We start from the raw sequence: 12,228 nt of genomic DNA, 5'->3' as shown, positions 1-12,228 counted from the left end.
TCTGTCCCTCAAATCCTGTCATTCTGCCTCCTTTTTTCCCCCCTATGGTATTTAAGTGCTTATTGTGTGCCAGTCACTGTATTAAGCACTGGGGTAGTCACAAGGTAATTACACCATACCCACCATATATATATATTTTTTTCCTCTGTCATGTCCAATAGTCAGCCAGCTCACCTCTGCCATGAGGGAAACATCTTGCTGGATGTCTAGTGCCTGAAAACCACCCAAGCCCCCTGGCATTTAGCTTATTTTTTTTAAGGGTATATGTTAAGCGCTTACTGCATGCCAGACGCTGTTCTAAGTGATACAAGCTAATCAGGTTGGATACAGTTCCTGTCCCACATAGGGTTCACAGTCTTCATCATTTTACAGATGAGGTAACAGAGGCACAGAGGAAGTGAAGTGACTAGCCCAAGATCAAAGAGCAGGCAAGTGATGGAGCTGGGATTAGAACCCAGGTCCTTCTGACTCCCAGGACCATCCACCAGCCTATACTCCCTCTTAGCCTATGAATCCCCTCTGGGGCAGGGACTATGTCAAACCTGATTATCATGTATTAGACACAAGTGATAGGGGTAAGCAATCAAATATATGCAAAGTTGTGTAATTTGCTTAGGAATAGGCAAGAATCATTTACAAAAACATTTTCAGTGTTTTGTCTTTTTATGCATGCGTAACAAAAAAAATTTAACCTGAGTAGTGGTGTGAACTTTTTTGTATATGCAGAATGACCATTCAGATTATGGTTAGTCCTGAGATTTTGTCAGGGAATATTGGCTTCCCAGTACAATGCAGTTTTCAAGATGGGGCCGGTTGGTCTAATAAGGAGATGGATTGAGAATATAATACAATAGATTGGATTAAATCGTAAAATCCTCTAGACTATCTTGATGGCAGGGAACGTGTGTCTTGCATCTGTTTCTCTCTCCCAAGCCGTAAATTTTTTCTCAGAAAGTTTATTGAAAATGTTGTTTCTGTTGACTAGGAAGCTGGAAAGTCATGTGTGGGGAGGCAGTAATCAGGCTTCCTTGCAAAAGAGAGAGCAGAGAGGATTGTTAGATAAGAAGCAGCCAGTTGGTGGAGGGCCTTGAAGCCTAAAATCCGGGGAGCCTGTGGCTTTAATCAGAAATTGTGTTTTTAAAGCTAAAACCCCAAGAAAATATGCATGATTCCATGGAAGAAACTTCATTTTGGAAGTGTGATAGGTAGGTGAGTTATTAAGGGTGGTAGTGCTAAATATGGGGGAGGTTTGGAATGGGCTCTTTCATTTTTGTTTGTCTAAATTTGTGGAAAGAAATGAAATCGATCTGCATTCCCCCCAATCAATATTGAGGGAATCAGTCAAAGGCATTTATTGAGCCGTGTGCAGAGCACTGTACTAAGCATTTGAGAAAGTACCATACAGTAGAGTTGGTAGGCCTGGCCTGATTGCTGCCCAAAAGGAGCTTCAGTGTACAGGTTCGGACCAGGGGAGTGGAGTAGACGTGCTTTGTGCATAAGTGTTGTGGGACTGGGAAGAGGTCTACTTTTAAGACTGAGTGTAGAATAATCAATTTACCTGTAATTAGGCAGTGTACTTTAATAGCTCTCTGAAGTTTTAGCACTGCCTCACTATGATTATAATATCTCAAAACTCCCTCAGCATCATAGGTTGGTGCGTGTTAGGGGCCAATGGCGGGTCGTGATTTTTCTGCCATTAACTTCTTCCAATCTCTTCCCGTTAGGTGATTGAATCAACAAGTACAATGGATGGAGCAATAGCTGCCGCTCTGATGGTGTTTAATGAGGAAGGTAGGTTGGACTCGTAGTAGTAATTGGGCAGTGGAGGAGGTAACCTTTCCCTAAAAAATGTGAACTCTCTTGTCTTTTTGTTAAATATTTTTAAAATTTGAATAAGTTTTATAGCCATCTTTTCCTTCCATGAGAACTTGATGACGGCAATGATGATGATGATGATGATAATTATTGTGGTATTTTTGAAGCACTTCCTATGCACCAAGAACTGTTCTAAGCACTGGGGTAGGTACATGTTAATCAGAAACCACATGGCACTCATGGGCTAAGTAGGAGGAAGAATGGGTATTGAATTCCCATTTTGCAAATGAGGGAACTGAAGCACAGAGAAGGTAAGTGACTTGCCTTAGGTCACAGAGCCGGCAAGTGTCAGAGCTGGAATTAGAACCCAAGTCCTCTGACTTCCAGACCAGTTCTGATCCCTTAGACCGGGCTGCTTCTCTAAATCCCACTGATCGGAGAATGAATTTCTTGAACTAAGGCAGTTTAATTTAGCAGTGGATGATGGTGCTAATGTAAACAAGTTAATAGAATCTTACACAACAGAATCGTCTGTGAAGGACCACATTAGACTCAGATAATCTGGTGCATCGCTCCAAGAGGCCGGAACAGATGAAGAAGTTTTGGCTTCCCCTCCAGCTAAAATTAGGAAATTAAGAAATCTTGCATCAGTTTTCAAGAAATTGGAGTGAATATTTTCGGATGAAAACTTTATTCAGGTTACAGACCTATACAAAAAAAAACACCTATAGGAAAATGCATCCCACAATACAACTGCATTTTCAAGGAACATATAACCCGGTTGCATCATGAGCAGTGCCTCTCTTTTTACTTAGTGAAGCCATATGTCTCCCATAGGAGGTGCTTGAAATATTCTTATAAAGTTTAGTATGAAATTTCTGATTTTATAGTGAGGTAGATTTTTGAAAGCCTTTGTTAAGTAGCATCACTGTATTCGCCAATGCACAAATCCATTTCTGCACTTCTTTTTGGCATCATTAATGCAACTTGCCATAGGTGGGATAAACTGCCTCCTTACTGAATTTGGAAAAAATGGATTGCATCTGGATTTTTGATATGACCCAGTTACTTAACCTTTACATTATGATGGGTCTGTTTGGTAGGGAATTTATTAGGTTAGTTTGGATCATTTGGAAAATGAGTCAAATAGAGATGCTAAATACGATATATCTTGCCAAATACCAGTCTTCAAGTAAGCTATCGGCTTCTTGCTTTTGTTGTTGTAATCAGTAATATGCAAGATTTTTTTATGCAGCTTTGTCCCCTAGTTGAAAGTTTTATACTATAATATTCACTTTGAACCTTCCAAGGTTGATTTGTTGAACACAGATTATGCCTTTCAGCCATTTTATGTTTGTCAAAATATTAGGGTCCTAGGCGTTATCTATTAAGCCTGTTTAAAGCAGGTGTTTTAGGCAGCAGAATTCTTTATTGACAAAAATTACAGCTGTTGCCCCTGTTTAAGGGATTTAGGCAAGAGTAAGCATGTCTAGGTGTAATGGCATAAATCATCTGACTTAAGGCACGTTTTTAGACATAGACATATCATAGAACATCTGCTTTCTTGCCTCAACATATTTTTTCTTAATTTTTAAAAAGAGGATGTAGCAGATTGGGAAAAGGGGATAGATATAATTGATTTCTTTGACATGTAGTTCAGCAGAAGGATATTACAAGAAATTAATAAGCAAGCTTATTTCAGAGTGCTCTAATGATGGTGCTTCTGACAATGGGCTCATAGTTCAAAGTATTTTGTAGTTATAGGATGGCATAAAATTACCATTTTGCAGTTGTAGACTAGTACTTGTAAATAAAATAGTTCACAGTTAGTGTAAAGGATTAAATAAAAAGGAAAAAAAATTGTAATTATGATCCAGAAAATTCATTATACTTTAAATTAGGAAGCAGTGGTATTATTAATTATTAGACATTTTTACTCTAAGACTTAGTGTCGAGTTTGCCTCTTTCTGAAATTGCTTTAGGTCACAGTTAACACTCGTGCTTACATTTCAATACTGGAAGTTTTCCTTTAATGGGAAAAAGCATCCGTGAACATGAAATATCTGTAAAATAGGGATAGGGAAAATTCTTGGAAGGTTCTTCTCCAGGTAGTCTTTGCAATCTGATGTACTGTGGTGTTAGGGTGACAAAGTACTATCATTGATTTGTTGCCAGCATGGACTCACAAAATATTGGGACTCTTCTGTCCAGGCTGTAAGTTTTGGCATCCCGAACTCTTTGGCCTCTTGGTGGTAACCGCACAGGAGTAGAGATGTCCTCAGGAGATGACTTGGAAAGCTCTGGACCAGGCAGTTCTTTTAATTTGGGAATGGTGAATCGGGGAGGTTCCCCCACTCCCCAGGTTGGGGGATATCGATCAATCGTATATATTGGGTGTTCTCTCTGTGCAAAGCACTGTATTAAGCTCTTGGGGGAGTCCAGAACAACAGATTTAGCAGACACATTCCTTTCCTGTTACAAGCTTAGAGTTTAGAGGGGGAGACAGACATTAATATGAATAAATAAGTAATGTATAATATAGAATTTAAAGATGTGTTCATAAGTGCTGTGGGGTTGGGGCTGGGGCAAATATCAAGTGAGTAGAGGTCACAGATCCAAGTGTATGGACAGAGACAGGAGAGTGAGCTGGGGAAGCGAGGGCTTAGTTGGGAAAGGCCTCTTGGAGAAGTGGCCTTAATAATACTTTGAAGGTGGAGAGATTGGTGGTCTGGCATATATGGATGGGGAGGGAGTGCCAGGCTAGGGAGAGGAAGTGGGAAAGAGGTCAGTAGCGAGATAGATGAGATCGGAGCACGGTGAGTAAGCTGGCTCTAGAGGAGCAGAGTGTGTGGGCTGATCTCTAGTAGGAGAGTAGTGAGGTGAGGTAGGACGGGGCAGCTGAGTGTTTTAAAGCCAATGTTAAGGAGTTTCTGTTTGATGTGGAGGTGGTTGGGCAGCCATTGGAGGGTTCCTGAGGAGAGAGGAAACATGGACTGAACATTTTTATTGATAAATGATCTGTGCAGAAAAATAAAGTATGGATTGGAGCAGGGGGTCAGCGAGGAGGCAAGTGCAGTAGTGGAGGTGGGTTAGGATAAGTGCTTGGATCAGAATGGCAACAGTTTGGATGGAGAGTAAAGGGCAGATTTTAGCAATGTTGTGAAAGTAGAACTGACAAGATATGGTGGGAGTTTGAATATGTGGGTAGAATGAGGAAGATGAGTCGAGTTTAACACCAAGGTTACAGGCCCTACAGTGGTGGGAAGATAAGGAGCTCAGTTTTTGGTGTATTTAATTTGAGGCATCAGCGGGACATCCAGTAGTATGCCCTGTAGGCAGGAGGAAATGTGAAATTGCAGGAAGGAGAGAGGTCAGCCCTGGAGAAATAGATTTGGGAATCATCTCTATAGAGATGGTAATTGAAGCCATGGGAGCAAAGGATTCTCCAAGGAAGTGAGTGTAGAGGGAGATAGGAGGGAACCTAGAACTGAGCCTTGAGGGACCTCTATTGTCAGAGGGTGGAAGGCAGAGGTGGAGCCAACGAAAGAGATGGAGAAAGGGCCATCAGAAAGGTCGGAGGAGAACCAAGAGAGGACAGTGTTAGTCTAAGGTTGGATAAAATTTCAAGGAGAAGGGGGCAGTCTACAGGGACAGAGACAGCTGTGAGGTCTAAGAGGATTAGGATGGAGTAGAGGCTGTCAGATTTGGCGAGAAGAAATTTGCTGGTTACCTTAGAGGGCTTTTCTGTGGAGTGGAAGGGGTGGAAACCAGATTGGAGGCAGAATCTAGGAGAGAATTGGAGGATAGGAAGTGGAGACGGTGGGTGTAAAAAAAAAACTCAAGTGTTACAGTTTTCTGCACAGAGTAAGTGTTCAATAAATACCACTGATTGATTGAATGATTGAATAGTGTGACCCCAGTTGTGAAAATCAGCTGGGAAGGGATGGAGAAGGGAGAACTACCATCTTTCCTCTTGCAATAGTTGAGGGAAGACTCCTCTACCAGAATACCAGGCTCAAATTGGCCCAAGAAATATATCCCTCTAGACTGCAAGCTCATTATGGGCAGGGAATGTGCCTGATAATTCTGTAGTATTGTATTCTCCCAACCACTTAGTACAGTGCTCTACATGTAGAGTTAGCACTGAATAAATACCATTGATTTATCTATAGCATTATTGGAAATGTTTCCAAATAGAGGATCTGATTGTAAAGTCATCGCCCCGCCCCCCCCCCCCCATTTTTGCATTGATTTAGCTGGGCTGGCATGGACAAACTGATTTGTTTCACTTGCTAGTTTCAGAGTGCATTTAAGAAAACAGATGGCCACATGGTAACTGTGTGTGAATGCTTTGTCCTACCCCCTCTGTTCCTTCCGCTCCTTCCATCTAGCTGTCAATAAAGACAAGGGAGGGGTGCTAATTGAGCAGCTGTTGACTCGAGCATCCCCTTCCCTCCTCCTCGCCAAGTTATACAAGTGTGCACACCTCAGAAAAGAGAAAGGGAAAAGGAAAGAAAATGTTTGCAGTGCCTAATCACTTCAAAATAACAGAAAAGAAAATAATCCCACCTTTCTTATCTTGCCCATCATCCCCCACAGTTCACTGGAAAGCAATTTGATGAGAAGCAGCGGTGTCTAATGGAAAGAGCATGGGCTGGGGAGCCAGAGGACCTGGGTTCTAATCCCCACCCCTCCACATCAATCAGTCAAATATACTGAGCACTTACTGTGTGCAGAACTCCGTACTAAGCACTGGGGAGAATACAACACAACAGACATCTTCCCTGGCCACAACAAGCTCTGTCTACTGTGTGACCTTGAGCAAGTCACTTAACTTCTCCGTGCTTCATTTATTAGTACAATGAGGATTAAGACTGTAAGCCCCACGTGGAACTTTGATTGTGTCCAACCTTATTAGCTTGTATCTTCACCAGTTCTCAGAACAGTATCTGGCACAGAGTAAGAGCAAAACAGGTGCCATTTTTTAAAAAAATGCTCTCCCTAGCCCCACAACACCCTACTTCATTTTGCTGACTTGCCATCCCTATAACAAGGCATGATTTTTACATATCTGGAGTAGGTGAATAACCAATAAGTTATGTGATTCTGGCCTAGGAGTCCAGAAATTCTATTGGTCATTAAAATTTAGAAATAGTCAATACCACTCTATTATCTTTCATCTGGAAAATGGGTATTCAGTACCTTTTCTCCCTCTTACTTAAACTGTGAGCCCTATGAGGAATGTGGACTGTGTCCAACCTGATTATCTTTTTATTTCCCAAGCACTGTACTAGGCTCTGGAGTAGATACAAGATTATTAGGTCAGACACAGGCCAACACAGTTCCTGTCCCACACAGGGCTCACTGTCTAAGTAAGAGGGAGACTAAGTGTTGAATCCCCATTTTATACAGATAAGGTAACTCAGGCAAAAAGAAGTTAAGTGACTTGACCAAGGTCACACAGCAGACAAGGGGCAGAGCCAGGATTAGAACCCAGGCCATCTGACTCCCAGGCTTCATTGATGTTGTTATGAAGACGTGAATCAACTAGTGCTCCTATGTATCTTAAGTTTGTTTTCTATCTACCTTTAATATTAGCTCCATTCATCTTTAAAATAAAAGTACTTTTGTTCTCTACTTTTGCCTGAGCTCTAGTGGCTTCTCTGTTGATTGTTTTTTAAATTTTTCTCAGTATCTCTCTGCCTCCCAAAGCTGAGTTTGTAAGTTTCCCAAATCACTGGTGAGTAGTGGGTTGGTAAACTGTAACGATACACACATTTCAAATTCCGTGCTGCGTGTAGGGTACGGTTCTTGTTGAGCTGCTGTCAGTTTCAATCAGGTTTCACAGGAGAATGATTAAGGTGGCTCTCTTATGTCCATTATTGGCTACAAAACCTACCCAGTAACTTGTGTGTAAACTTGTCTGATTGCCACCTCAGATCTCTGATTGAGCAGAAGTCAGTTCCCAGATGTAGCGGTAGATTACCATTGCCCTAAAACCTAAAATGGGTTTTGCACACTTTCTTGCTCAGGTAAGATCAGCAAAGAAAGGGCCAGAAGGTGCTTGGCCTTGGAGGGAGACACATCCCTTGGTAGCTTCTGAGAGCATCTGATTGACTCTCTGCTTTTCTCTGCTTATTGGGTCAACTCTCCTGCACTCATACCAGAACAGTTACAAGTGGAACCCTGGTCAGGGGTAAAAAATTCCATATACCCTAATCCTGGTAGGTAGATGTGGAAGAATCTTAGGGGAAAGGTGAAAGAGCCAGGTGTGAGGCTGGGAGGAGAGAAGGAGGGGAGGTGGTGAATAGATGAAGACTGACTGGTATGGGAGGACATAGAAGTGGAAAGGCACAGGTCGGAGGAAACATCTTGCAGTAAAGAATCAACTTGAGTTATGTCCCTTAGGAGTTAGAGGCAGCTGAGTCGTTTTTATGCAAAGCAATTGAGATATTGAGCAGGCTTGAAAATAGCCTCCAGCCCTGAAAATAGAAAGTTTAGCCATTTAGCAAAGGACAATCTTTGTGTATGCAGTGTAGGTGAGAATGCTGTACAAACGTTAATCTTTTTGGCCACATTTACATATCGAGTGTTAATGCATACCTGTTAATTTTGTACTAATTCGTATTCAAGTGCATTTTTCCTTATTCCTATCTGTAAATTATTTCAGTATCTCCCCGTTAGATTGTAAGCTATTTTAGGCCTGAGGTCATTTCTGCACATTCTGTTGTCCCCCCAAAGTGAGTTCTAAGCACATTACCCACTCAGTAACACAACTGGTTGATTGATTGTTTGGCATCACTTGTGTCATCCTTAACAGAAAGGACCATTCTATGTATATCCTGAAATAACATTTTTATTTCTATAGCGAGGGCAATTTGGTAAACTTATGCAGAGGATTAGGAATGCTTTACTTAATAAAAGGAATTTGAGAAGTGCATTTCTGTTTCCTTGGTAAGTACTTCAGAGTTACTGGGAACTGAAAGTCAGAGCTAGTTGATATCGTTTCTTTCATTCTTCCTTCAAAGCCCTTGTTATATTATCCACATGTGAAGTTTGGTTATGTTTTACATAATGTTATTGTTTTTTTACTTTTGGAGCTGAGTGTAGCAGGGTGGTATCTCTGTTCTGACCTCTTATGCCACTTCCACGAACAATCTAAGATTGTCTTAAATCCCAGAATAATTTATATATTCCAGAAGGATTTAGATAAATGCATGTATGAGATGCCCATACTAGATTATTAGAAGAAAAAGTTAGAGATATTAGAAGGGTTGAGAGAGCCTACACGTCTGTGTGAACTAACGGGATCACAAAAAGCCTTTAAAGAGAGAAAAATTGAAGAAGTGAGATGATGCATTCCCAACATTAGAATGAACGTAAAAGAGGAAATCTTTTCTATTCTTACCAGGTTCTGTGCTGCCATTGTCAGTGACAGAATGTAGGTTAAATGGGCCACTAGAGTGGCACTGGCTATGAATTTTCAGCCATAAAGGGCAGCCGGTTGGATTTGATTTTTTAATATTTTTCTCTCAGTATCTTTCTGCCTCCCTCAGTTGAGTTTGCTACTTTCACAGATCATTGGTGAGCTGTGTATTGGTTTAAGCTGTATGAATATACACACATTTCAAAGTCTTCTAGAGGGGGCCCTACTCAATTATACTGACCGAGTATATTACTCATATTGAATGCTTACTATGTGCAGAACACTGTTCAAAGCACCTGGGAGAGCACAGTACAACAAAATTAGCGGACATGTTCCGTGCATGTTCTAGCATGCAGACTAGAGAGGGAGGCAGACATTAATATGATATTAATGGCAGCCCTACTGCCATTTCCTGGGTAGCAGCACTCCCCACCCCTTCCCAGAACGTTCCTGACCCATGCTGCAATGTGGCCGAATGGTGTATCAAATATAACTTTTGCTTCCAGCATCTCTAGGTGCCGCTGTCACAACTTTAATTGTTGTATGAATATGTATGCATTCTGATTGATTGTATAGGCTCCCTTAAGCTGTTAAAGTAGTTGAAAATTGAATGTTGTTATGTTTTAATTTTAGATGCTTAACAGAAACTAATGTCTTTCTAAGATGATGGGATATATATTTTATGTTCAATTTTGCTGTGTCGTTGAAAAGGTTTTAATATTGTCATTTCTGTTTCATAAAGCTGCACCTCGAAAAAGAAAATTAGATTCATCTTCTGAGGATAGCTCCCAAGATGATGACACCAATGATGAGCAAATTATAAAAAAGAAAAGAGTCAATCCTGTAAGCTCTACTTTACCTTTCGGACCTTTGAAAATACATGATACAATAACCTACTGTATGTCAAAATATATTCAATCAGAGAATCCAGCTGAATTATCTGATTAAATATGTGTCTTCCTTCCAGATCTTATTAGGGAGAAAACAGAAGTAGTGGGGTGTTTTTTTGTTTTTGATTTTTCCTGGCATTTGTTAAGCGCTTATTACGTGCCATCCAGTGTATTAAGCACTGGTATAGATACAAGATATCAGATTGGACATAGTCCTTGTCCTACATGGGGCTCACAGTCTTAATCCCCATTTTACAGATGAGATAACTGAACATGGAGAAGTTAAGTAATTTGCCTGAGGTCACACAACAGACAAGTGGCAGAACAGGAATCAGAATCCAGGTCCTTGGACTCCCAGGCCCGTGCTCTTACTACTAGGTCACGCTGCTTCTCAGTGGTTTTGTTGTTAAAGTTAGGCTAGTCTTTTACAGTTAATTTGGAGAAACAAACCAAACTTGGCTATATGGGATTCAAAAAAATTGTGCTGAAACTAACTTGTTAGTTTCATTCATAGTATTGAGAAAGGCAGCTTCCTCCCATTTTCCCCATATTTTATAATAGCGCCTGCCAGGATTTAGTATGCTGGAACCAGAAATGTTTTACTGAATTATCATAAATTTATATGTTTGCACGTTTAAGGGTTTTTCCCTCAGCTCAACACTATTTAACCAAATGAATTCTCACTAGCTATTTTTCAGTTCTCAGTTATTTGGATGCATTTAATTTATGGATTATCCAAGTCCTTACTTCTTTTCATATCCTGCTCCTGCTCCCTGTTTCTTGACCATATCAGTATTCTTCAATAACTGCATTTGTGGGTGGCTTGGTAGGAGCACTGAACAAAAGGTCAGATTGGTGGCCGGAGGTTGAAACTACAGGCTAAACTGAGTCGGGGTGAGGTTTTCATCTTCTAATAATTTTCATTAATCCATGATATCCTGACAACCATTATCGGGGATAATTGAGAGTTAACTGAGTTGGAGATGCACTCTATCTACCTGCATAACATACTAATTTAAATTTGCTTTCAGTGTAAATTTTTGAACCTTATGTAGATGAGGGAATGATACATTTTTGGAAATAAAATTTAGGCCTTCTGATTGCTTTTATCACTTAAAATAATATATTCAGCTGAGCAAAGAAAACTTTTATTGATTTTTATACTTGTAATTTTTGAGATTCTCATGTCCTGAGTTCTCAAGTAACTGCCATCCCTTCTTCTAAACCAGCTAGACGCATCCATTGATTCTGCTGGATCAGAAGATGAATGGGAAAAGCAGGAAGCTATAGTACTGAAACTGCAAAATGAATTTCCAAACTTGGACAAAGAGGTGAGTGGTGCTCCAAGAAAATTTTAGGAGCTCAACAAAAAAATAAATGGATAAAGTTTGCAACTGAAAATTTTGTTTAGGGAAAAAGTGTCTTGAGTAAAAATAGCTCGGCAGTAATCAATCACTATATATGCAATTTATGTCCTGAAGATTAAAAAATAAATTAATCTGCATGTATTATTTACTGCATGAAAAACATTGTTAAAAGAACTATGAAATTACTAAAAGCAGTTAGTATTTTCAAGGACACTACTTAAAACATAAAACTGTAGGTCACCCCAATATATAAATAAATGTAATGCAGATATTAAATGAGGCTTGGATGGCACATTTTATTTTTCTGACTATCAAGGATTAACACATAAATCAGATGTAGAATTTTCCATTTAAATTAGACACCACATAAAGTTACATGCATATGTTATATCTTGGATGAAGCGTATTTTGAATACATTATGCAATCTGCAAGCTGATATTAAATCGGGTACAGGCACTCCCTGATTTATGACAAACAGTATTAAGAACCCTTCTAAAATTACAGCCACAACCTCCTTTATGGTGCTAGCTATTGGGGGAGGGGGCCCATAGAGGCTGCAAGGAAATGCAGCAAAGCAATTGTAAAAGCATTGGTGGAGGAGGGAAGGTGAGAGAGAAAAAAATAGAAAAGAGCAATTCAGAAGAGGATCGTAAAAGATGTTCATGAGAGAGGAAGTGAGTGATAGAATGGAGAGGAAAACCCAGTGTAGTTGACTCTTCGAAAGGAAAG

The 12,228-nt window shown here is 40.2% G+C and overlaps 1 protein-coding gene across 2 annotated transcripts in view; it reads left to right on the top strand.

The window, feature by feature from the left end:
* SMARCAD1 (SWI/SNF-related, matrix-associated actin-dependent regulator of chromatin, subfamily a, containing DEAD/H box 1) overlaps positions 1-12,228 on the top strand; it is a 59,703-nt gene that overhangs the window by 14,477 nt on the left and 32,998 nt on the right. For both annotated transcript variants that reach the window (XM_029076713.2, XM_029076712.2), the window contains exons 5-7: positions 1,725-1,791; positions 9,984-10,084; positions 11,361-11,462. In XM_029076713.2, coding sequence (XP_028932546.1) covers positions 1,725-1,791; positions 9,984-10,084; positions 11,361-11,462 — 270 coding nt within the window. The remainder of the gene's footprint in view (positions 1-1,724; positions 1,792-9,983; positions 10,085-11,360; positions 11,463-12,228) is intronic.

The sequence above is a fragment of the Ornithorhynchus anatinus genome, chromosome 12 (assembly GCF_004115215.2).
Source record: "Ornithorhynchus anatinus isolate Pmale09 chromosome 12, mOrnAna1.pri.v4, whole genome shotgun sequence".
In the NCBI taxonomy this organism is placed as follows: domain Eukaryota; kingdom Metazoa; phylum Chordata; class Mammalia; order Monotremata; family Ornithorhynchidae; genus Ornithorhynchus; species Ornithorhynchus anatinus.
The sequence above is the reverse complement of the archived record's forward strand: the minus strand, read 5'-3'. Positions and strand labels throughout refer to the sequence as shown.